At 46.4% G+C, this 26,300-nt stretch overlaps 2 protein-coding genes across 2 annotated transcripts in view; one reads left to right on the forward strand and one right to left on the reverse strand.

Annotated features, from left to right (window-relative positions):
* ARG2 (arginase 2) overlaps window positions 1-15,614 on the forward strand; it is a 31,631-nt gene extending 16,017 nt beyond the window's left edge. Inside the window, exons 2-8 of the mRNA XM_075329829.1 lie at window positions 6,227-6,299; window positions 9,253-9,430; window positions 9,551-9,710; window positions 10,928-11,022; window positions 12,354-12,458; window positions 12,646-12,782; window positions 14,101-15,614. Of these exons, the coding sequence (XP_075185944.1) occupies window positions 6,227-6,299; window positions 9,253-9,430; window positions 9,551-9,710; window positions 10,928-11,022; window positions 12,354-12,458; window positions 12,646-12,782; window positions 14,101-14,306 (954 nt within the window). The 3' untranslated portion in view covers window positions 14,307-15,614. The remainder of the gene's footprint in view (window positions 1-6,226; window positions 6,300-9,252; window positions 9,431-9,550; window positions 9,711-10,927; window positions 11,023-12,353; window positions 12,459-12,645; window positions 12,783-14,100) is intronic.
* Window positions 15,615-17,324: 1,710 nt separating this feature from the next.
* On the reverse strand, window positions 17,325-26,094 carry VTI1B (vesicle transport through interaction with t-SNAREs 1B). The gene is made up of 6 exons (XM_075331009.1): window positions 25,937-26,094; window positions 22,805-22,863; window positions 21,178-21,360; window positions 19,071-19,244; window positions 18,434-18,495; window positions 17,325-17,710 (listed from the first exon to the last, which is right to left on the reverse strand). The coding sequence occupies exons 1-6, from the start codon at window positions 26,031-26,033 to the stop codon at window positions 17,614-17,616; spliced, it is 672 nt and encodes a 223-aa protein (XP_075187124.1). The 5' UTR covers window positions 26,034-26,094; the 3' UTR covers window positions 17,325-17,613.
* Window positions 26,095-26,300: the final 206 nt, after the last annotated feature.

Consider the following 26,300-nt stretch of genomic DNA (forward strand, 5'->3'; position numbering starts at 1 on the left):
TGTTTTCGCTATTTCGGGTAATTGCTGCTGTTGCTATTTCTGGAGTTTTCTGGAGTTTTCTGGTCGGGGGCAGATATTTCGTCAGTGTTACATCAGGGGGTTTCTCGGCTTGTTTTGGTCGGACTCACTTTAGACATGTGACCCCTTCCATCAGGACTGAGCTATTTCATCCTGTAATCTGTATGGTCTAATGCGAAAAATAGCAACTAAATCCTAACTTTTATTAAAAATCAGTGATTGTGTTACACTGAATGCCTCTACTAATATAACAACCGGCGGTGACTGTCATCCGGCATCCTGAGGAGTAATATACTGCAGTTTATGCAGATCTATCACCAGATTTCACAATATAAACTGCATCCATTATCAAGTAGATCTCTTAGACCTGATGGAGCTGATGTATTTACTCTGAAAATCCAAGTCTAAATCCTAACACTCCTTTTTAATATTAGGTTTGGAAACTTTCAAAGGGGGTTATACAGCAATTACAATGTGTGTGTGTGTGTGTGTGGGTTTCATAGCAAGTCCACCAGCCTCATCAGGTCCAAGAGATGTGATTTATGATGTTGGAGTTTGTTTTGTGAAATGTGGTGACCGATAAACCCACTGCAATAGTCGGATCCCTCCATGTCATGTCTTGGGACCTATATGGCATGGTAAACTAGCCGCGATTTCCCGACAGTGCCTCCGCAGGTGGAACGGAGCATTACATCAGCAGCTTTAATCTTTTAACAGGTAATAGGCCACATTGCCATCTTGGTGCAGTGTCGGGTCACGAAAAATGGCAAAGGGGTGTTATGTTTTATCCAGAGCTTAAACATCTTAATTTTTCAAGATTCTTATTATATATTGTATATACTATGCAATATTAATAGCGGATATTTTTTTAAAGGGTTTTTTCTCCTCTCCATAAATAGGTATTATCAGATAGAGCTAGCAAAAACAAGCACTTTTGCAATTTACTGCTTTTTAAAATTTTCAGCCGTTCTTGAGATATTAACACTTTTTTTGTGTCGTCATGGAGACCGACCACCTCTGTAGACAGCAGAACATGCGCAGCTCTTACAAGCTTTTTTGTCTTTAGCTAGTAAGCACAGTTTTGATGCTGGTCAGGATCATTGGAGTGCGCTTTCAGCATTTAATAATGGCCAGCTTCAGCGCAGAACTTATAAGCTGGATAACAGCGGTGGTCGGTCTCCTTGACAACGAGCTGTAAACAAAAGAAAAGTGTGAATATCTCAAGAACGGCTGCAAATTTTAAGAAGCAGTAAATTGCAAAGTGTTTGTTTTTACAAGCTCTATCCAAAAATATCCATATCGCAAGATGCGAATAACCCCTTTAAGTGCCTCACCTCCATTGCAAACCCCATTTTTAGACATAGGAATCCATATACCTTCTTCTCAGACCCTCTTTCAGGCCTTTTAAAAAAAAATCAAATTTTTATTTTGAGAAGTTCTTTGCATATCTTTTTCTACATTTTCTTCCAACGTGTAACTTTATTCCAAAGGAAACGTTCTATTCCTAGGACCTGTTTTTCCTCCGATGCCGGTGCTAAAGCATCTAATTATAGAAAGATTGTGCAATTGTAGCGGGTTCTTTCTCCGGCACCGTCTTATCCAGGACGAAAAATAAAAGCAGCTGCCGCATATTAATTTCGCTTGGCACAGAGTTTGAAACTCTGCAAGCACAAGAATTTGCTGCGTGGGGCACGGCCCGACCTGGTCACCTTCGTACCTATCAACTTCCAAAAAGGGGCACCCGATAATATGGAGTTAGGCTGCTATATCAGCTTTTTTACAAGATCTTGCCCATTTGTGAGGTCAGACACTGATGTTGGGAAGACGTTGGCCTCACAATCCTCATTCTTGGAGTTCTAGGTGGCCAGTCGGTCATGTTCTTCCACCCCAAACTCCCCTCAACCAAGTCACTCATTACCTTGGGATGGACACACTCCTTTCAGCCCATGTCCTCGTATGACCCGAGATGAAGCGGTCGACTGATTTCATGTCCTGGACAATGTCCCGGAAGATGAGATGTTTCCGGACCTTACCCTGCCAAGTGGGTAAAGTTGTGAAGAATCTTCTTCAGTATATGTTATTGAAGTCCGGTTAGTGTCCTACTCATTTCTTCTTTTCAACGTCGCCCCCTAGCCTTTTCAAAATGGCCACATTATATAGATCGAACCATCCCCATGAGTCACAATCTCCTGATTTACCTCTTGGGTTGGTGCTCTACCAGGTTTTTAAGATTACTCTTCCTGGATAATTTAGAAGGCCAACTCCAACTACAGCTATACCTCTCAATCTACCACCTCTGGTCAGTGTGTTCTCAATAGGCACCTCCCTTGAGAATAAAAGGATTGGGCATGTTCTGTTCTAGCATGCCCAATCCTTTCCAGGATAACCCCCTTAAACTGCAACATTCCCTTGAAATCAGAAGGTCCAATAAATGATTATCTCATGTATAATTCGAGGGATTGTCCACCTTTTGGTGACACATCTCTTTCCTTACTTGAATTCATGTATCTGGTACTTTGCTATTGATCATCTAACCTTAGGATAGTTCATCAATATCAGATTGGTCAAGGAATCACACCGGCCACCCCCAATGATCTGCTGTGTCAGCCAGATATCCTTCGCCAACTGCATAGTGACCGTAGTGCACATCCAGTCCCATTCTATCAAATAGGGGCAGATGCATTATACCTGGTCGCGCCCATTGTGCACCTGATGGCGCTCCACAACTGATCACCTCCAGCCACCTGGGGGTGTGTAACGCTGCGTCCCTTCCTCTCCCCTCTTGCTGGGACACGCATTGGCTCACCACCGCGGTCGGCTCCCTTGCTGCCCGGCGTCCCTGTTCACTCCTCCACTTGAGTTCCTCTTCCGCCCGCCTCCCGGAGTCTGTGCAAGTCACAGGACCCCCAGGAGCGCTCCTTGGAAGTGTGCGCATGCCCCTGCCCCGCTCTTAAAAGGCCAGCGTGCTACTCCCAGAAAGTGTCTCTCTGCCTATCGCTGAGAGAAACTGAATATTTAGGGCAATCTCCCTGTAGCGGAGTTGCCTGTTCAACACCTGTTAGTCAGTTCGTTCTGTCTATTCAGTTGTCAGGTCACCTGTTCCATCTGGTCCTGTTCCTGCCTGTCCCATATGGTCCTTTATTGTATTCAGCCCTGTCCTGCCCGTACCTGATCCCAGTCTGTTCCGCCCTGTTGGGCACCTGGTTCCAGACTTGTCCTGCCCATACCTGGCTACTAGCTCGTCCTGCCTGTTGGCGCCTGGTTCCAGTCCCTTCCTGCCTGTACCTGGACTGCCTGCCCTGTTGGTATTAGAGACTCTGCCTGCCCTGGCCATTCCTTCTGCCTTGTTGGTAACTTTACCTGTCCGTCCGGCCGTGTTAGTGGTAGAGACTCTGCCTGTCTGTCTTGCCAGTACTACCTGTTGGGAGCTACTCTGGTGGTGCCTGTCCATACTTGAGACTCAGTCTTGTCTACCCCTGTCCTGGGGGTCAGCTGCCACAGTCCCGGTCCTCTACCTCATGGAACGGTATGCCCGGTTTTCCCCTGTGGTCCACTTCAGCTCGTCACAGCACCATCTTCCGGCGGCAAGCATGACAGTGTGGAATCTCTACTAATCTGGTGCTGATGATCTATCCTAAGGATGGGTCATCAGTATTAAAGTACCGGACAACCCCTTTAGACCCAATATATTTCATGTAATGTCTTCTTATTTGTCACCTTCACTTAGGAGCAGTTACTCCATCCTCTCGGCCTGACTCGCCCCCGTACAGGAAGGACTATGCTCGTAATCTGAGTCAGACTACATGACTAATCTCATTTATTTTAGGAAGTGACGTTCTAGCAGCCGCACTTAGCATGAGAAGGTTCTCGGCTGGATCGCTAGCTGACAGTCTCTTGAAGATTATACATACCGCATTAGTATGATGATCTGCAAGTAGGGATTATTTTTGGAGGAGGGCTTATATTTTAAGCATACTCCGGAAAGACCGAAAAATCCTGCTAGGGCTTATTCTTGGAGTAGGAACTATATATATCATATGCAAATACTACAGCTAAAGTAGGATATATATAGTCATGCCTCATTCTACTAATGTTTTTACTGATTTTTAGCTCCTGAGCAATGAAAGCACTTGAAAAATGAAAATTCTCTTTGATAACAAGCTTGTAAGTGCTGCTCTGAAGATTCGATGTCCCTGTGCTCTGATGCTGCAGCATTAGCAGTTGCACAGCTCAGACTGGAGGTCTTTAGACCATGTGGTGCTAAAGGGGAAGTGGCAGTGCGACCTCACGTAGCAGCAGATATTGGTTTGGATTTTTTAACACTAGCTCTCGGGAATAATACCAGAACTTGCCAGAAGTCCCGATTTTTGCAAGGATAATCCTAAGAACCGAACCATAGAGAGATAAGGCTCATACCAGAAATGGGTATTTTGAAGGTTTAAATGTCTCATTTTGGGACATCAAAAGGTTGTTAAGATTTGGCGACCTCATTCCAGTCTGAAATGGCTTATAACAAGGAGAAATAACGCCAGGTTATTCACCTACCCTCCCAAAAAATGAAGACAGTTCTTAGTGCTAATCAGTCATGCGTTGGAGGAGAAGGAAGTTGCAAGGAGGGACAGAGGTCGAAACAAAGCTCAAAGCCTCAACCATTTCTAGGGTTCTACATAGAAGCAGTAGGTTGGCCGTCGATCCCTGGGGGAGGGGGAAGGATGACTATGATGATGGGGCACTATCTTGGTATAGTCCCATCCGTGCTTTCCAGACTCAGTGTTTGAGGACCACCTGATGTTTGATGGTAACCCTAAAGTCCCTAACGATGTCTCACGATCATCCTATATCTCCTGTAGGGCGGTAGAACATAGTATCCAGCTTCAGTTTTCTTAGTAGTTCTTTACATAGGAAGCTCATTTTAGATGACCGCTTTCACTCAAGGCAAGACATCTCTCGGAAGGACACGGGGCACTGAGTTCAAGTTATAATTACCTACAGCAGACATAGACCTCCTGCCAACATTTGCTCTCAATGATCCCTATTCTAGACAATACCCAAACACTTACGGAAGATTACAAGATATCCATAGGATAGGGTATGAGGTTCGGATTGGTTGGAGGCTCTATATTCATGTCTTGGATGGAGCAGAGGTGTAAATTCTTGATCTCTTCTCCACTCATCGCCTATGGGACTGGCCGAGTACCGCACTCGGCTCTTTCCGACATTCCCCTAGGATGAGTGTCTGCACCACCACCGCTCCGTTCTTGACCGTAGTCCCATTAGTTGGACCCCAAGTGATCAGTAATTTCTCTCTTATCATATTTGTCACTTTGGGAATAACCATTGGTCAGAGCTGGGCAAAAATGGCATGAGTTCGGAAAATCATTGTATTTTAGCGCAGCCTTGAGAGTCGCCAAAATGTTGCTAATTTTTGAAGCTTTGATTACTTGGGCTTTCAAAGCTTTTGGAGCAAAAACGAAGTGGAAAATCTATATTTTCTAAGGAAGATTTGAGAGAGTTTCTAGTAAAAAAAAATGTTCAGACGCCATCACCGATGCAGCCACCGACTTTACCCAGGAAAAGCGGGCAACTGCTTGACTAATGAGCATGTCACTTCTTTTAACATCTCCAGGGCTTCCGAGACTTCAATCTCAACCCTGTACTGCAACCAGAGGACTATAAATGGTTGGTGGAAAGGTGAATCCAATGTGTACATCATGTTCTTTCAGTGATCAGGCAGAGTATGAGCGCTCTGCCTGATCACTAAAGAAGTGGTTAGGGGGGTGGTGACCTGACTACAAGTTATAAGACTCAGGGACTTTTTAACAAGAACTATTTAATTTAGAGAGTCAGAGAAACGCGTATAGACGCCCGACCAGTGACCGTCCGGTATCTATTAACGAGCTATGTATTAACCAACTTTAGTAATTCAGGTTCAGCAAGTTGCACATAGGAAACACCCAAACACAAGTCTGATCAACCCCATCATTACATCATTCTAGAGTCTTCTGATCCACTTATTATTCACACTCAATGTGATAGTTATCAAATTAGCACCAAGCATAAGCTATGTCAGTAGCACATGGCCTACTTATTGATGGTTTCCATGTAACAACAGATTTCATTTTTTTTCTTGCACAAACTGAAAAATACATAAACCCAGTCATGGTTCCGGTACATCGATGATCTAAAACTTTGCACTTTTATTTTTCAGAAATGGCAAGGCGTAGAACACGGACCAGCAGCTATCAGAAGTGCCGGACTCATTGAAAGATTGTCAAGCATTGGTAAGAGTCCGCTTGTGATTTTTAGGAGTATTCCACGCTTCAAAAATGTGGTCGAGCGTGACGCCAATGACTTATGAAAAAAATAAATGTCATCCATACAGATTTGATGGAGCTTCTGCTAGTCAATTTTATTGATATTTCAGTCATCTGTACTTTTCTTTATCTCTTACCAACCACCTAAATATTCCCTGCCGTTAAAGTGGTCAGCTTTTCCTTTTTTTTTTTTTTTTTATTCCTTCTCCTCCCCTATTTCATAGTTTGTTTTTTTATCTTTTAAATCCATCATACGGTTCTAGAAATATGGACCGTTTTATGGTTTTTATTATGGGGGTGTGGCTCATTGGGTATTTATGCAAATCAGCCTAAAGACACATATCCGAGGATCATTCCTTACATTAAAAATTAGCATAAAATTAAATAGCCCATATGTTGGTTTAAAAAACCCAAAGGTATATTCAGGGGATCAGTGAGAATAAAACATGAGCAACATCTCGCCACTTTTGATCATGTGACAGATTCTCTTTAAGTGAAAAATATCCACTTGAGAGGGGGACCTGTTGTGAATACATTTTCCAGTTTGGGGCTCCCTCTTGTGGTTAGTGCTGGCTGTGCAGTTGACTTGTGGAATGAGAGCCACACACATGTAGAGGACTGGTAATCAGGTCTTTCAGATTGGGCCTATATAACTGAGTAGTTTTCTCCTGTTACTTGCCGGTGCTCAATGGATCTCCTGTGTGCTAAGGACATTCTGAAACCAGCCCTTTTCTCTACCAGAACTTCTCTCAGATAAGTGGTCTTTGTACCTCTGTTTATTGTTTCCACTTTCTTGGTGTTTTTTCTGTTTTGATACTAATGCTTGATTCCTATTTTGCCTGTGCGGAGTTCTTGGTGGAATTGGATCATTCCCTGCTGGGAGTGTGTGTATACTTAACTCCGTGATTCTGCTATGTTTGGTGTTTTGTCATGCTTGGTATTAAATTCAGTCCCTCATCTATATTAGTGTTTTTGGCCTCAGGGTCTTGCCATATCAGGCGTGCTGAGATTTATTAGCGTTTTTATGGCTGCAGGCAGTGCTCTTTCCTATCCTTTCCTATAAAGATAGTTTGGGCCTCATCTTTGCTGAATCTGTTTTCTGGCTTTGTATTGTGTTTTCCTATATCACAGTAGTCTTTACATGTGGGGGGCTATCTATGTCTTTGGGGATTGCTCTGAGGCAGATTAGCTTTTCTAATATTTCTATCTGTAAGAATATTTAGTTCTCCGGCTTTGTCGAGATGACTAGATTATTGTAGGCTCGTCCCACGGCTACTTCTAGTTGTGTGTCAGGATTAGGTCTGCAGTCCGTTAAGGTTCTAGCCACTCTGGTTACTTTTTGGGTTTCCGCATTTTTGATCCTCCTCGGTCACTGAATCATAACAGGGACCCACACCATTTAAAAACTGGTAGGGGGACCCACACCATTTAAAAACTGGGAGGGGGATCCACACCATTTAAAAACTGGGAGGGGGACCCACACCATTTAAAAACTGGTAGGGGGACCCACACCATTTAAAAACTGGGAGGGGGACCCACACCATTAAAAACTGGGAAGGGGACCCACACTATTTAAAAAGTGACAGGGGGACCCACACCATTTAAAAAGTGACGGGGGAACCCACACCATTTAAAAAGTGACAGGGGAACCCACACCATTTAAAAAAGTGACAGGGGGACCCACACCATTTAAAAGATGGGAAGGGGACCCACACTATTAAACTAGAAGGGGGACCCACACTATTAAACTGACAGGGGGACTCCCACTATTTTAAAACGGACAGGGGGACCTACACCATTTAAAAACTGGTAGGGGGACCCACAACATTATAAACTGACAGGGGGACACACATTATTTTAAGGCTGACAGGGGGACCCACACCATTTAAAAACTGGGAGGGCGACCCACACCATTTAAAACTGGGAGGGGGACCCACACCATTTAAAAACTGGGAGGGGGACCCACACCATTTAAAAACTGGGAGGGGGACCCACACCATTTAAAAACTGGGAGGAGGACCCACACCATTTAAAAACTGGGAGGGGGGCCCACACCATTTAAAAACTGGGAGGGGGACCCACACCATTTAAAAACTGGGAGGGGGACCCACACCATTTAAATAGTGACAGGGGGACCCACACCATTTAAAAGATGGGAAGGGGACCCACACTATTAAACTAGAAGGGGGACCCACACTATTAAACTGACAGGGGGACTCTCACTATTTTGAAACTGACAGGGGGACCTACACCATTTAAAAACTGGGAGGGGGACCCACACCATTTAAAAACTGGGAGGGGGGCCCACACCATTTAAAAACTGGGAGGGGGGCCCACACCATTTAAAAACTGGGAGGGGGGCCCACACCATTTAAAAACTGGGAGGGGGGCCCACACCATTTAAAAACTGGGAGGGGGACCCACACCATTTAAACAGTGACAGGGGGACCCACACCATTTAAAAGATGGGAAGGGGACCCACACTATTAAACTAGAAGGGGGACCCACACTATTAAACTGACAGGGGGACTCTCACTATTTTGAAACTGACAGGGGGACCTACACCATTTAAAAACTGGGAGGGGGACCCACAACATTATAAACTGACAGGGGGACCCACATTATTTTAAAACTGACAAGGGGACCCACACCATTTAAAAACAGAGAGGAACCCACTGAGAGGAAGACCCACACCATTTAACATCTGGGAGGGGGACCGACACCATTCTAAAAATTCTTAGGAATTTAGGGGATAATTGATTATATTTGAAGACTGGGATACCCTTTAAGCTTTAAAGAATCTTAGAATAACCAAATAATATAATTTGTGTCCAGTTTTGGCAATTTCTTTTAATATTGTTGTTAGTAATAATAGTAGTGAGGAGCCTGGTAGTTATTGAGCCTCTGTTTTCTTTCCCAGGATGCAGCGTATATGATGTCGGAGATCTGAACTTTGTCCAGGTCCCTGATGATGAACTGTACAATAATACCGTCAAATACCCGCGGACAGTCGGGCTCGCCTGTCATAGGCTGGCTAAAGAAGTGAACAGAGTAATCGGAGCCGGTCACACATGTGTAACCCTGGGAGGAGATCACAGGTGCGTCTGAGGGCCGCGTTACCCAACATTAGCAGTAGCCATAGGCTAATGTGCGGTCACTATGGCGGTGGACATTTTACTATGTACACTACTAACATTTATTTATCTTTTGTCTCTCAGTTTGGCCCTTGGCTCCGTGAGTGGCCACGCTCAGCATTACCCAGACCTGTGTCTGATCTGGGTGGACGCACACGCAGATATCAACACACCACTGACCACGCCATCGGGGAATCTGCACGGGCAGCCGGTGTCCTTTCTTTTAAAGGAGCTGCAGGAGAAGGTGATTAGAAATAAACAAATGAATTGGTCAATCGTCTATGGCCATCAGATCAAAGGTCTCCCACCGCCCGGCTTCCCAGATCCTTATTTGATTTGTATGCCTGGTGCAACTTTGCGCAGTAACAAAAACTACAAATCAGAAAAGCCGGGAAACTGGCAGGAAGGAGGCGTTTCGCAGGGCTCTGCATCATCAGGGGCCTGTGAATCAATTACTGGTGATATTTTTTTTTTCAAGCTATATATACAGTATATATCCATTATTTTGAGGTAGAAGGAAATCTATTAGACACAAAGGAGAATTTTGTTACATGCGGCCCCTCAGATCTGCAAGATTATTGCTTTACATTATTGCTTTATTTATACATTTAGGCCGGTGTCCCACTTGCGATTGCCTCGCGTGTATCTCACGCGAGTTTTCACTGTGCATCACCCTTCACGGACTCACTCTGCTCACAGGAGCTGGTCGGTTGCATAGAGATGCACGCAACCGACCCGCTCCTGTGAGCAGAGTGTGAGTCCGTGCCGAGTGATGCACAGTGAAAATCGCGCAAGATACACGCGAGGGAATCGAAAGTGGGACACCGGCCTGACTTGAACTCTAGCGTCATCTATTGGAAGTAGCAATTCGAAAAGTCAGTATCAACCCCTTAACAAGCCTTGCCTCTTAACCAGAATCTCTATATGGTGACACATTTTTCAGGGTATTGTCCCTCATCAGTGCAAAGTCCTTTTGCACAACACTAAAAATAATAATAAAAAAAAGTACAGTATAATATTTCCAGGGATTCTACTAATTCTCCCCCTTTTAGTGAAAGTGTCCTTCTTTTCGGCATTCTGCCAGCACTATAGGTGCTGGAGCATCCCTTCCTCCGAATTCTATTGCTGCTGCCATTTTCCTATGGATTGGATGCCCTGACCCGAAAGCTCGCATGTTACTGGTACATCTGTATGCAATATGACAGACAGGAGAGCAGGAGCAAATAGATAATGTCTCACCCCCTCTTCTTGTAAAGAGAAAAAGATCCGTACCCCACTTCCTGTAATATATTTCGGTGTCTGCCCATATAAAATAAAACTCTGGGCAATATTTCAGGACTGATTTGGAGCTACTGTGGTCACTTAGTATACTGGAGTTGTATCATTTTTCACTCGGTCCCCTATATACACACACACAATACCTTCTTTATACCACATTTGTTTCTATCTTATTTTTTGTAGGTGCCTTTAATTCCTGGTTTCTCTTGGACAAAACCCTGTATTTCCACATCGGACATCGTATACGTCGGATTACGAGACCTGGACCCAGCTGAGCAGTAAGTTGAGCAATCATTTTTTTATATAACATACGATTCAGTCACATTTCAGAAGAATTTGACTTGTTTAAAAATTAGTAGGGGCTTCAGACTCTTCCAGATGTTATGCCATGCTATAAAACATGGGAATCTGTCCTTAGATATTTGCCTAAAATGAGAGTAGTATGATGTAGAGAAAGAGATCCTGATTCCAGCAGTGAGGCACATACATGGCTGCTTGCTGTAGTTTTTATAAAATCAATGTTTTATCAGCAAGAGATTATCAGTACAGGACTGGTTGTCTTGTGCCATGTAGTCCTCCTGCTCTGTGTGACCACGCCCCCAAAACTAATTGGCAGCTTTTTGCCTATGCACAGTGCACAAGAAAGCAGCTAATCAATGCTTTCTTTACACAGGTGACATCAGGACACTGTTTTTCACATCCATGGAGGTCCTAGCATTTGGACCCCCACGGATCATACCTTTTATCACCTGTCCTGCTGTTTGCAGGGTTAAACGTTTTTTTTTTTTTTTTTATTCTAACTAGGCCTTTAACCCCCAGGAAAGTTTACAGCCCGTGCAATGCTCCTCTGAGAAATTAAATGTGCACATATTCTCTTCAGGCAGAAACAGGATAGGAACTTTAGTGCCACGGAATGGCGCAAGACATCCTAAAAATGAATATTTACCCGTTATAGAAGGGCCTTGCCACACAACTTAGGTTAAAAAGCCAAATCAGACACTACTTCCGGACGCGTGTTTCGGGGTTTTTGCTCCTCATCAGTGCAAAGCAGGAGAAAAAGGTTGGCTGGATGATACACAATAACAGTAAAGGGCCTGTCACACACAGAGAAAAATCTGTGGCAGATCTGTGGTAGATCTGTGGTTGCAGTGAAATTGTGGACAATCAGTGCCAGGTTTGTGGCTGTGTACAAATGGAACAATATCTCCATGATTTCACTGCAACCACAGATCTGCCAAAGATTTATCTCGGTGTGTGATGGGGCCTTTACTGTGCATTATCCAACCAACCTTTTTCTCCTGCTTTGCACGGATTGTCTGGATGAGAGGCTGTTGATTAAGGGGGGAGGGGGTCCTCAATACTTGGACTCAGTCTTTGTAATTGCCCAGGACGGGGTCTTATTGAGAGTGAATGTAGCAGAGAAGCACATATGGGACCGTCTCTCTATCCAAAGGAGCGCTGCAAAGTCCTCCTTTCGGGATTGGGGGGCGATTGGCAAGTTATGTATCCTGTAAAGTTCCTTCCATAGGCAAATGGTCAATATGAACATGGACCTTTTTGTATTGCAATCTACTTTTACAGCACATTCACCAGTCGTCTGTCATTTCAGGTTCATCCTGAAGAAGTACAATATCACATATTACTCAATGAGGCAAATCGATCGCATTGGAATCCAGAAAGTGATGGAGAGAACATTTGATCAGCTACTGGGAAGGTAAGAGTGGATGATGATTTATGATGTGTGTATAATAATCAATATCTACTGGATATTGTCTACTGGATATTGTCTAGAAGATATGTGGCACCGCAGTGTCTTCTGGAGATTACATCCTGGGCTTTCCCAGTGACGGTGTGGGTGGTGACGTGAATGGATCTCACAGAGTGTATCCCTTTCCTATTAGGAGACAGAGGGCCATCCACCTAAGCTTTGACATCGACGCCTTTGATCCAACCTTGGCCCCAGCTACAGGAACCCCGGTGATTGGAGGACTAACCTACAGGGAAGGAATATATATAACAGAGGAGATCCACAACACTGGTGAGTATCGGAGAAGGAAATCAGGGGGAAGAGGCGGATGATATACACTGGGGGGAGAAGAGGCGGACGTTATACAAGGGAGAGCGAGGGGGAAGGGAGAGTGTGAGGGGGAAGAGGCGGATGATATACACTGGGGGGAGAAGAGGCGGACGTTAGACAAGGGAGAGCGAGGGGGAAGAAAGAAGATGAGGGGAAAGAGCCGGATGTTATACACTTGGGGGAGAGGAGGCGGACGATATACAAGGGGGAGCGAGGGGGAAGGGAGAGTGTGAGGGGAAAGAGACGGATGTTATACACTGGGGGGAGAGGAGGCGGACGATATACAAGGGGGAGCGAGGGGGAAGGGATAGTGTGAGGGGAAAGAGCCGGATGTTATACACTGGGGGGAGAGGAGGCGGACGATATACAAGGGAGAGCGAGGGGGAAGAGAGTGTGTGAGGGGAAAGAGCCGGATGTTATACACTGGGGGGAGAGGAGGTGGACGTTACACATGGGGGAAGGGGGAGGGGGGGGAGAGAGAGAGTTCGAGGGGAAAGAGCCAGATGTTATACACTGGGGGGAGAGGAGGCAGACGTTATACACTGGGGGAGAGGAGGAAGGGCCAGATGTTATACACTGGGTGGAGAGGGGGTGGATATCATACAGTGGGTTTACACAGGGAGTGAAGGGCCGGATCTTATACACTGAGGACAGAAGGTGAACATTATACACGGGGGGGGGCTGGATTGCTGGGGGGAGAGACGGATGTTATGCACAGGGGGAGAGGGGGAAGCGCTGGATGTTATACACTGGGGGGAGAGAAGGCGGACATTATATACGAGGGGGGGGGGGGGGGGGACTGAGGGGGAACCGCTGGATGTTATACACTGGGGGGGAGAGGAGGCAGACATTATATACGAGGGGGGGGACTGAGGGGGAACCGCTGGATGTTATACACTGGGGGGAGAGGAGGCGGACATTATATACGAGGGGGGGGGGGGACTGAGGGGGAAGCGCTGGATGTTATACACTGGGGGGAGCGAGGGGGAAGGGCCAAGGGCCGGAAGTTATACACTGGGGGCTGTGTGAGGGGGAGGGGGGGTGGCGAGGGGCTGGATGTTGTGCATGATGAGGGGAGTTTTGGGTGAGGGGTCGGATGTTATACACGAGGGGGTGGGGGTGTAAGGGGATGGTTGAGGGGCTGGGTGTCATACATGAGAGGTTAGTGGTTTAGGCGAGGGGCCAGATGTTATACACTGCGGGTTGGGGGCTAGATAGGAGCCGGATGTTTTCTACTCTCCACTCAGCAGTAAGTCCTGTTACTACTTTCTCCCTCCAGGAATGCTTTCCGCTCTAGATTTGGTAGAGGTCAACCCCATCTTAGGAGCTACCTCTGATGAAGTGAAGGCCACCGCCAGACTAGCCGTGGACGTAGTTGCGTCATGCCTCGGTCAGACAAGAGAATGTGCTCACGGGATCATAGACGAGCTGCCGACCCCTGGCGCGGCCTTCGACTCCGACAATGAAGAACAGATACGGATTTAAAGGGACGAGGCTGCTCCACGCACAATGACTTTTTAGGAAAAGAACAAAGCACTTACGGACATCACTTAAACGCACCTTTGCGACTTTTGCCAGTGACTGTAATAAATAGAGACCAACGGCAATAGCAGATCAATAGTTTGGAGGATTAGGCAGCAATAGAGACCGTTCCAATGTTATAGTTGGGCGGCACACTAGCCAAAATAGTCTACCAATGGCGCAATCTACTGACACCTTAGGGTTCTCTTATATCTTATTCCTTCTTGCATTTTTTTTGTGTTCGTTTACTTTAAAAGGGAACCATCGTTCTTGAAGATTTTAAGCCCCGGCGCATGGAGAAGTGTTTTTTGTTTTTCCCGGGAAATACCTTACTAATGCAGTAGAGCAAACTTTCATGCAATTTCATGGACTGAAATCCACCGTCATTCACACTGGACACTGAAGACCCAAAACCACTGACAGTACCGACGACGAGGGTCGTTAGGAGCATTACCTGGTGCTACATTAATGCTGTTTTATAAGGTTTGCATGAGAAATATAAATCTTTGAAGATGCTGGGAATTGTAGTTCTACCAGCAGGTCGTACACCACTAAAGACTCCACTACACATATGTAATATGGCTCCCTATGGCACAAGGTGGGCCGGAGACTCCAAATAGAAAACTGCATGAATGGGATCACAACGGAGTATCCTCATCTGAAACAATACCTTTGGAGACATTATAAATATATATTTATTAAATTAAAATTATTTGGGACCAAAAAACATTTTTGCAATTGGATTTCATTAAAAAAAATTGCAGTCAACTTTGATGTGGTCATAAATTAGCCATTTAAAAAAAAAAAGCAAGAGTTTCAAACGCTCTTACAAATGTCAAAATGAGCTCACTGATGGTTTCTCAGTTTACTCAATCTGCACCCAGCATTAGAAAGTACAACATTTTTTCTTGAAACCCAATTGCAAAAATGATTTTTGTCCCCAAATACATGCATTTAAACAAAAATAGTCCCCCACAGATGGACAACCCCTTTAAAGCGCACCAATCACCAGGATTTTCCTATGTAACCTAAAGCCAGTGCTATACCTGCGCTATCAGGCTGATTCTATACATACCTTTAGTTGTCAGCTAGGATGTGTAATGTTTTGAAACACAAGCAAGTTTGTAAAATGAGCAGCTTTTTTAATAACAGCCGCTGATAGCTGGGGTGGGTATTCATAGAGAGTCCCGCCCCCCTGCCTGTTACTCCCCCTTTTATTTATGCTAATTCTATTATAGAATCATTTTACTAAGTGACTTAAAGGACCTGTGCTGATGTCATACCCATGTGACAAGAAGGGGCGGGGCTTCAGCCAACATAACTGATACCAGGAAGTCGTATTTGTTGTTGGCTGAGGCCCCGCCCCTTCTAGTCACATGGGTATGACATCAGCACAGGTCCTTCTAGTCACTTAGTAAAACGATTCTATAATAGAATTAGCATAAACAACAGGCGGCGGGGATAACTATGAATACCTACCCCAGCTATCAGCTGCTGCCACTCAAAAATGTGCTCATTTTACAAACTTTAGCTGTCGGCTCGGATCTATAGGTTTTGAAACACAAGCAAGTAAAAGGTATATATAGAATCAGCCTGATAGTGCCAGTATAGCACTGGCTTTAGGTTGTATAGGACAATCCTGGTGATTGGTGCGCTTGAAGGCTACACCAGATAAACTATTAAATATAGAGGCCTATAAGCTACAAAATGAATGGAGAGAGTATGGGATAGCTGAGAATTTTTTTGGGAACTCCAATATAAGTGAGTGAAGGCAGCTGCGCATCCACTAAAGGAGTCCCTATATGGGACCGGCGTATTGTAGAATTGTCCCATCCTTAGTAAAACCCAAGCACCCATGTTGGAGAGAGAAGAATAGCGAATACGCAGACCAAATAGCCGTCGTAGATGTAGATCTATCGATGGCCCCTATTTAGCGTTGTGTCTAACGTCTTACTACAGATAAGTATTAAATATATTCTCTAAATTATAGTTTGAATTTACATATTTTTTAATAAAACTTCTTGAGAATGGAAATTGTCTGGTCTTGTGTGTCTTATATTCTTCAAAAGGGTCCATTCAAGCCGACCAACCCCTACCGGAGGGAAAGGGGGGGGGGAATAGGAGGTGGGAGTGTCACTGGGAGTCCTCCTTAACCAGCATGTTGTCACCCACCACTGGAGGAACTTAAGGGGACAGAAGCCGGCGGCATCCAATGAGTTACCCAGTTTCAGAGCAGCGCTTACAAGCTCTATGGTAAAGTGCTTGTATGTGCTGCACTCCTTGCCTATCAAAAAAAAAGCAGAAGTGGCTAGTCAGGTAGACAACTAGCCGTAAACAAACTACAATCCTTTATTTCTTCACAACGGAGATTTTTTTTTTTTATTCCTCACCTTTTTCACCCAAAAAATAAACTAGATGTGTTATCGTACTGGGACGACATGGAGAAAAAAACCGAAAGTGTAAAAATGGAATTTGGCCAAGTTGGGAAGGGTTTAAAGAGCCCAAGAATAATCCTCTAAGAGTTGTTATCGATTGGGACAGCTCCCGACTACATTCCCCAGGATCCGTGCTTACGCCTTCCTTCTAGGCCGCAGAAATACAGCGATTTTCACTTTGGCAGTGACCAAATATCCATGGTCACCCACAAGTAGATCTTCAAAAGGAGTTTTCCGAGACTTAGGTCATCAATATCAAGTTTGTGGGGGGAGGGGATGTATTCAGACCACCGATGACTGTAACCAAACATGGAGCCAGAGCGCCGTGTAGTGGCCGTTTTTAGGTAGTGCAGCTCAGGTCCCATTCACCTCAATCCGAGCCTTACCACTATACGGTGTAAGTCCAGCTCCACCATGGGACCTGCAAACCAATTAATCATGAGGGGTGCTGGATCTCATCCCCCTGACAAGCCATCAATATGTACGTTTTGGACAATCCCTTTAAGTCCTTGTTCATACATGCAAAAAAGAGACATATAAGAAAGGCTTGTTTGTTCTTTTTTAATGGACTTTCAGAAGTATAAATAGCAGCAACAAAATGTAATCATTTCTTATTAATTTCTGTAATTATCAATGTGTATAAAGTAAGACATAACGGTTTCTTCGGACTCCTTGCGAGTGACCCATCGAGACGTCTTCATCGTCCGCTTAGCCGGAGAAGTGATCCAGAAACACTGCCGGCTGCACCAGGGTGATTATTTTCTGTACATATATACATCATTACCCTCCGACGGGCACAGTCACACTTCACGGCCCATCAGAAATCCATAACCGGCTCACGTTTTACGGAAGAACTTGACGTAGACCACGCCGCCGAGGATGGCCAGTTCTAGGATGATGATGATGGACAGGAGGAGTTTGTTGGTCACAATTCTACAGAAGAGACGAAAAAAAGGTAAAAGCCATAAAACATCAATTTATCAGCAGTAACTTGTAATTGTGAGGCTTCACGCAGGAAGTTCTAGGACAGAAGTGGCCACTGAGCTTAGAGTGTCACCAGCAGGTTGTCCAGAGACACAGAGAGACTGGAAGAGTCACAGAAAAGCAGAGAAGGATTTTTAGGGGATGGGGGACTGTATTTTTCGCTTTATAAGACGCACCCCAAATTTACAGATAAAAAAAAAATACATAATATGGGGTCACACGAGGCAAGGGTGGTACAACAGTACAGTGATGCTGCGGGCTGTGCAAAGGGGGGGCCCCGAAATACTCACTGCTGGCTGCGGCAGCGGCTCTGTGCTGTGGCAGCGTCTCTGTGCTGCGGCAGACTGCGTCGGCTCTGTGCTGCGGTAGCGGCTCTGTGCTGCGGTAGCGGCTCTGTGCTGCGGTAGCGGCTCTGTGCTGGTGCTCGCTGCGGGCGGTGAGGCACTGGCCATTCCGAACATATCAGTGGTGTGGGCTTCAAAAAAATGGCAGCCGGAGTCGGCGTGTGCGTAGATGAGAACCTGAACCAAGAGCGCCATCTGCGCACGCGCCGACTCTGGGCGCTATTATTTGAAAACCTTGCTTCCCGTCGCACAGAGCAGGCCCGCAGAGAGCAGCACAGCACTGCCCTGTGACTGACTTGATCAGTATCAAAACTTTGGACACACTCACTTCCGAGACATGGCGCGCAGAATCTTCCGACTTCTGCTCAAGTTTTCACCGGTATTGATAAGCTGCAAGAAAACACAAATCATTTGTTAACAGCCACGATCAATAAACCCTTCCCACAGCGGGCAATGTTCACTTTTGCAGTTGACTTTTTTGTTCTCCTCCCTTTAACCATTCGCTTTAGGCTATGTGTCCACGGTAGAATGTTGCTGCGGATTTTTCTGCATGAAAATCCGCGGCTTTCCCGCAAAATCTGCACCTTTTCAAAAGGTGCGGATTTACCGCGGATTTTTTTTTTTCCCAATTCTATAGCCAAAATCCGGATCAAAATCCGCAACAATAATTGACATGTTGCAGATTTTTCCGGATCAAAATCCGCGGCAAATCCGCCGCGGAAAAATCCGCAGCATGGGCACAGCATTTCCAAAATGCCATAGAAATGGCTGGGAAGTGCCGCTGCTGCAGATTTTCAGAAAATCTGTGGCTTTTCCGCGAGAAATCCGCGGCAAAATCCGCGCATTTTCCGCAGCGTGGACACAAAGCCTTAGTCTTTTCTGTTACAAGCGGATGGTGACTGTGTAACACAGTCGGCATCTGAGTCGGCGCCAAACATGGGAACCAAGGTGTAGCGCTCACTCACACGATCCTTGGTTCGCTCCAGCTGCTCCCTTTGTCCTCCAAGCTCTTCCACAATATTCTGGCCAATAGTATCGGTTTCGGCCGCTATACGGTGGGATCTGGCGACACTGTCTGTGGTCCTGTTCAGACTCTCGTGACCTTGGAGAAACAGCGATCTTTGTGGATCCATCACCGCCTGTAATAACATACTATAGGCTGTAAGGATAAATGTAGTATGCAACAGCACCTGTGTGCTACAAGTAGTCACAGCAGCGCTCCTCTACATTACAGAGCTTCTAGTAGTCACAGCAGCGCTCCTCTACATTACTGAGCTTCTAGTAGTCAGAGCAGCGCTCCTCTACATTACTGAGCTTCTAGTAGTCACAGCAGCGCTCCTCTACATTACTGAGCTTCTAGTAGTCACAGCAGCGCTCCCTCTACATTACTGAGCTTCTAGCAGTCACAGCAGCGCTCCCTCTACATTACTGAGCTTCTAGCAGTCACAGCAGCGCTCCCTCTACATTACTGAGCTCCTAGTAGTCAGAGCAGCGCTCCTCTACATTACTGAGCTTCTAGTAGTCACAGCAGCGCTCCTCTACATTACTGAGCTTCTAGTAGTCACAGCAGCGCTCCCTCTACATTACTGAGCTCCTAGTAGTCACAGCAGCGCTCCCTCTACATTACTGAGCTTCTAGTAGTCACAGCAGCGCTCCTCTACATTACTGAGCTTCTAGTAGTCACAGCAGCGCTCCCTCTACATTACTGAGCTTCTAGTAGTCACAGCAGCGCTCCTCTACATTACTGAGCTTCTAGTAGTCACAGCAGTGCTCCTCTACATTACTGAGCTTCTAGTAGTCACAGCAGCGCTCCTCTACATTACTGAGCTTCTAGTAGTCACAGCAGCGCTCCTCTACATTACTGAGCTTCTAGTAGTCACAGCAGCGCTCCTCTACATTACTGAGCTTCTAGTAGTCACAGCAGCGCTCCTCTACATTACTGAGCTTCTAGTAGTCACAGCAGCGCTCCCTCTACATTACTGAGCTTCTAGTAGTCACAGCAGCGCTCCTCTACATTACTGAGCTTTTAGTAGTCACAGCAGCGCTCCCTCTACATTACAGAGCTTCTAGTAGTCACAGCAGCGCTCCTCTACATTACTGAGCTTCTAGTAGTCAGAGCAGCGCTCCTCTACATTACTGAGCTTCTAGTAGTCACAGCAGCGCTCCTCTACATTACTGAGCTTCTAGTAGTCACAGCAGCGCTCCTCTACATTACTGAGCTTCTAGTAGTCACAGCAGCGCTCCCTCTACATTACTGAGCTCCTAGTAGTCACAGCAGCGCTCCCTCTACATTACTGAGCTTCTAGTAGTCACAGCAGCGCTCCTCTACATTACTGAGCTTCTAGTAGTCACAGCAGCGCTCCTCTACATTACTGAGCTTCTAGTAGTCACAGCAGCGCTCCTCTACATTACTGAGCTTCTAGTAGTCACAGCAGCGCTCCTCTACATTACTGAGCTTCTAGTAGTCACAGCAGCGCTCCTCTACATTACTGAGCTTCTAGTAGTCACAGCAGCGCTCCCTCTACATTACTGAGCTCCTAGTAGTCACAGCAGCGCTCCCTCTACATTACTGAGCTTCTAGTAGTCACAGCAGCGCTCCTCTACATTACTGAGCTTCTAGTAGTCACAGCAGTGCTCCTCTACATTACTGAGCTTCTAGTAGTCACAGCAGCGCTCCTCTACATTACTGAGCTTCTAGTAGTCACAGCAGCGCTCCTCTACATTACTGAGCTTCTAGTAGTCACAGCAGCGCTCCCTCTACATTACTGAGCTTCTAGTAGTCACAGCAGCGCTCCCTCTACATTACTGAGCTTCTAGTAGTCACTGCAGCGCTCCTCTACATTACTGAGCTTCTAGTAGTCACAGCAGCGCTCCTCTACGTTACTGAGCTCTTAGTAGTCACAGCAGTGCTCCCTCTACATTACTGAGCTTCTAGTAGTCACAGCAGCGCTCCCTCTACATTACTGAGCTTCTAGTAGTCACAGCAGCGCTCCTCTACGTTACTGAGCTTCTAGTAGTCGTCTATGTACCCTTCGTCACCCGAGCTCGTTTCTCACCTCACTTTATACTCACCCTCTGCTCATTTTCCTCGCTGTAAAACCCTTTTCTGCCGTCATCTTTCATAAATCCAACGTTCGCATTTCTCGCGTCTCGCTGCACATCTCCGAGGCCTTTTCTATACGTGCGCATCTTATTTGACATTTGATTTTGGAACAATCTTGGGGCACCTTTTAGTTCTTCTTCCATTTGCGAAAGCTAAAATAATATAATAATAATTAAGAAATTATATTCCTATATAAAATTGTCATAGCTTGATGAAGCGTGAGTGTTGCTGACTGGTAGTATTTATTAATACCATTTGGGGGTAAATAGGATGTTCTGATCCTTTTTTATTGCATTTTTGGATGGAATTGTGCTGACCACCCCCCTCTGGGTATGAAAAAAAGATTTTTGGGTACTCACCGTAAAATCTCTTTCTCTGAGTCTTCATTGGGGGACACCGGAAACTATGGAAGGTTTAATGTAAATTTATGCTGCTGCCACTAGGAGGCGACACTAGGCAAAAAATGAAAGTTTAACTCTTCCGCCATAGTATATACCCACCTACCGGCAGGAAGTTATTTAGTTAGTGATAAAGCAGGAGGAGGGGACGTAGTGCTAGTAATTATTTTAATGTACATTCTCTTTGAATGTGCATAAATATATATATGGGCGGGTGCTGTGTCCCACCCAATGAAGACTCAGAGAATGATTTTACGGTGAGTACCCAAAATCTTCTTTTCTCTTTTGTTTCATTGGGGGACCCAGGAAACCATGGGGCGTCCTAAAGCAGTCACTTAGGGTGGGACGTCTGTTATACATTTACATTACACATTCCATAGTTTCCTGTATCCCCCAATGAAATGAAAAAAAAAAATGGAGGCGACAGACCCCTGCGAGGAAGTGATTGTACAATTATAACGTTAATTAGCTGCTATCGGCCCCCTGCCCTGTATGGAGCGGGTCTGGCCTCACGTCGGCAAAGAGTTAAGGGGGCTTTACACGCAGCGATATCGCTGATGAAAGCACCCGCCCCCGTCGTTTGTGCGTCACGGGCAAATCGCTGCCCGTGGCTCACAAAATCGTTAGGAGTTGTCACACTACTTACCTGCCTAGCGACATCGCTGTTGCCGGCGATCCACCTCCTTTCTAAGGGGGCGTTTTGTGCGGCTTCACAGCGACGTCACTAAGCGGCCGCCCAATAGAAGAGGAGGGGCGGAGATGAGCGGCCGTAACATCCCGCCCACCTCCTTCTTTCCGCATTGCCGGTGGACGCAGGTAAGCTGTAGTTAGTCATTCGCGAGGTGTCACACGTAGCGATGTGTGCTATCACGGGAACGACGAACAACCTGCATCCTCAACAGTCAACGATTTTTTGAAAATGAACGACGTGTCAACGATGGACGATAAGGAGTATTTTTAATCGTTAACAGCCGCTCGTTGGTGTCACACATGCAACGATGTCGCTAACGATGCCGGATGTGCGTCATGGAATCCGTGACCCCTGCGATATATCGTTAGATACGTCGTTGCGTGTAACGGGGCCTTTAAGCTCCTCATTGCCTGAAATAGAATATTATTTCCACCCCGAGATTCGGCTGAGACTTGGTAACACTGGACACAGACGGGCGGTGACAACTCAGGGCTAGAATACATTTACCATCTCGTTTGCTTCTAGATGCTTCTTGTCAAATTCTCGGAGTAAACTTTTGTGTTGCTCTGGGGAAAGAGAAATAAAAAATATGGTTTAGGTCGTGTAAACAAAAAGGCCTGAGCACGTCCATTTTTCCTCACTTTCCATTGAGCCGAACTGAGCAAATGGGAGTGTGCCGGTGTGATCTGCGCACGGGTGCTGAGGAGTGAGCAGACAGCCAGGTTTATGTAAAGGAGGGAGGACCCACGGGACGGGCTCAGTGCTCCGCTCTGCCCCACCACCCCATGCATTTAGGCCCTGTGCGCACGCTGCGGTTTGTACTGCGGTTTTGCAGAAAATGTTTATAATCTTGCTGCAGTCAATACCCAGCAAAACCTATGGTAAAAAAAAATAAAATGCTGTGCGCACAGTGCGGTTTTTTCACCAACAGGTTTTGCTGCATGTTTTCTGCAGCAAAAAGAATTGTCACTTTTTTTTGCGCAGGTACCTGCGGTTTTCACCATAGATAATGGTCAAAAACTGCAGGGAACAACCCTGCGGAAAATTTGTAGCAAAACCACGGCAAACCATGGCAAATTGCGGTTTTCGGGTGCGGTTTGCTGCGTTTTTTTTACCTCGGGTGCGGTAATCTTTCAGAGCCTGCAGAATTTTCTTCAGAAAATTCCATTTTCTAGTGCGCACAGGGCCTTAAGGCCCATTTACACACAACGATATCGCTAACAAGATATCGTCGGGGTCACGGTGTTGGTGGCGCACATCCGGCCTCGTTTGCGACGTCGTTCTGTGTGACGCCTTTTTGCGATCAGTAACGATCGCAAAAAGGTGTCAAATCGTTCGTGGTGTACACATAGTTCATTTTTAAAAAATTGTTCCTCGTTTGGAACGCAGGTTGTTCGTCGTTCCTGCGGCAGCACACATCGCTACGTGTGACACCCCGGGAACGAGGAACATCGTATCTGCGGCTGCCGGCAATGAGGAAGGAAGGAGGTGGGCGGGATGTTACGGCCGCTCATCTCCGCCCCTCCGCTTCTATTGGGCGGCCTCTTAGTGATGCTGCTGTGACGCCGCACGAACCGCCCCTTTAAAGGAGAGATTGTTCAGCGATCACAGCGACGTCAGTGAAGAGGTAATTGCGTGTGACGCTGCCATAGCGATATTGTTCGCTACGGCAGCAATCACCCCGTGACGCGCCACCGACGTGGGCGGCTGCTATCGCTAGCGATGTCGCAGCATGTAAAGCCCGCTTTACTCTTTTACTAATTGTGCACAAGAGCACGGTCAGACAGAGCGCTGCCCAAAATTAATCCGTGGCTATGACCATGCACTGCCCAAGAACAGCAAGCGAGCGCACGCAGGCACACATGGTAAGGCGAGTGTCCACTCATTCCCCATATTCTTTCTGCTGCTCCCTCCTCACCGTAGCAGACAGGAAAGAGGCATGTGAGCGTGCACTGACACTGCTCACTCACTCATGCTTCTGCAGTGTCAGTGTGAGCACTTTCTTCTATCTACATTGGTTAGAAGCTACTGTGTGACCCTATGTGCAGCAAACAAACAGAGAAGGATTAAAGTGCAGACTGTCACTGTGTGCAATCTCTGTGCTTCTGCAGTGTCAGTGTGCGTATCCTCATACCTCTCTTCTGTCGTCTTTGGTCAGTAGTTACTATGAGATCCCATGTACAGCGAGCAGAGAGGAATGAGAGGGTGCACTGACACTCTGTGCTCACTCACTCATTGTGATCTGCAGTGTCAGTGCGCGTTCATCCCTCTCTTCAATCTGTGTTGTTCAGAACGAGTTGTGTTACTATATATGCAGTGCGTATACAGAGAAGGAGGACAGCATGCCTTGACACTGTGCTCACTCAAACATTATGTTTCTGCAGTGTCAGTGCACACTCATTATCATTTTCTTCTGTCTGCACTGGGCTCATGCTGCTATGTGACCCTGTGTGCAGTGAGCAGACAGTAGAAAGAGATAAGAGCACATCACCAACACTGTGCTCACTCACTGTGCTTCAGCAGTGTCAGTGTGAGCGCACTTTCTTCTATCTGCGTTGTTTATAAGCTACTTTACCCTATGTGCAGCCAACATACAGATGGATGAACGTCCAGACTGTCACTGTGTGTGCGCTCATCCCTCTCTTCTGTCTGCTTTGGCCAGTAGTTACTGTGAGACCCTATGTACAGTGGGCAGAGAAGAATGAGAGGGTGCCCTGACACTGTGTGCTCACTCACTCATTGTGCTCTGCGGTGTCAGTGTGCACGCGTTCATCCCTGTCTTCAATCTGTGCTGTTCAAAATCTGCTGTCTTACCCTATATGCAGCGCGCATACAGAGAAGGATGAGGGCGTGCACTGACACTGTGCTCATTCACACATTGTGCTCTGTAGTGTCAGTGTGCGCGCATTCTGATCCCTTTCTTCTGTCTGCATTGGCCTCATGCTATTATGTGACCCTGTGTGCAGCAAGCAGACATTAGAAAAATGAGAGCACATCACTGACACTGTGCTTAATCTCAGCACTTCTGCAGTGTCAGTGTGCACACGCTCTCATCTGTCTTCAACACCAAACTACTATGTGACCTAAGTAAATCAGAGAAGGCATCACTGACGCCATGTGCACACACTAGCTGTCTGTCTGCAGTGTCAGTGTGCTCTCATCCTGCTCTACTATCTACTTCGACTGCAGACAGTGGATTGATGGGAGCGCACCTGCACTGACACTTTTTGTGCGCATTAAGTCATTGGACTCCTGCAGTGTCAGTGTGGCCGGGGATTTCAATCCTGGTCCATCAAGCTCAGGGGGAACAGTTGAGGATGATAAAGGGGGTGGAACAGAGGAACCCTCTAGTGCACATGTACTAAAACTCTGCTTACTTACAGTCTATGTGCACGTGACCGCTGCAGACAATCACTGGATGTCACTGTTGAGGCAAGCAATTAGCTGCAGCAAGCGATTAGGTGCAGCGGTCATGTGCTCACTGATGCAGGAAGTAAGCAGACAAGAGGCGGATGGATACCATTTCCTGGTATAAGCGGTGCATCCCTTTAAGATACCGCAGACCAGGCTTCCTGCACTCCTCTAGAGCACCCCTTTACCCTGCATTGTACACACTCAGCTGATACCCCCCGCAGTCACCTCCTCTGCAGCTCTCCAGCCGGGCCGGCATCCTCTTCAGCTGCTCATATCTCTCAACGAACAGATCATGCAGCGACTCGAACTGCTCAGACGACATCGCTGTACCGACACCGACCGGTCACTGAGGGGTCATGTGACTACAGGGGCATGCCGGTGACGTCACCTGCTCACGTGACCAGGCGCCCTTCCCCTTCCTGAATCAACTGTGTTGATGTGCGCATGCGCACACAACGAAGCCGCTCTCGACACCCTCAGTCAGAGGTGCCCTGTTCTTGGTGCAGTGCAGACATGTTTTGGTGTCTCCTCTGCGGCTTTTAGTCTATAACTGAGGCCCTGTCATAAAAAAAAAAGGAAAATTAATCAG

The sequence above is a fragment of the Anomaloglossus baeobatrachus genome, chromosome 12 (genome assembly GCF_048569485.1).
Source record: "Anomaloglossus baeobatrachus isolate aAnoBae1 chromosome 12, aAnoBae1.hap1, whole genome shotgun sequence".
Taxonomy (NCBI): domain Eukaryota; kingdom Metazoa; phylum Chordata; class Amphibia; order Anura; family Aromobatidae; genus Anomaloglossus; species Anomaloglossus baeobatrachus.

What these genes read in the sequence shown, in the direction of transcription:
- VTI1B (XM_075331009.1), bottom strand. Translation starts at nt 26,033, where the DNA reads ATGTCGTCTGAGCAGTTCGAGTCGCTGCATGATCTGTTCGTTGAGAGA. An exon ending in GCGAGGAAAATGAGCAGAGG is followed by an intron (nt 19,245 to 21,177) that starts GTGAGTATAAAG and finishes ATGTTATTACAG; the next exon opens with GCGGTGATGGATCCACAAAG. An exon ending in CTGCGCGCCATGTCTCGGAA is followed by an intron (nt 17,711 to 18,433) that starts GTGAGTGTGTCC and finishes TCTCTTCTGTAG; the next exon opens with AATTGTGACCAACAAACTCC.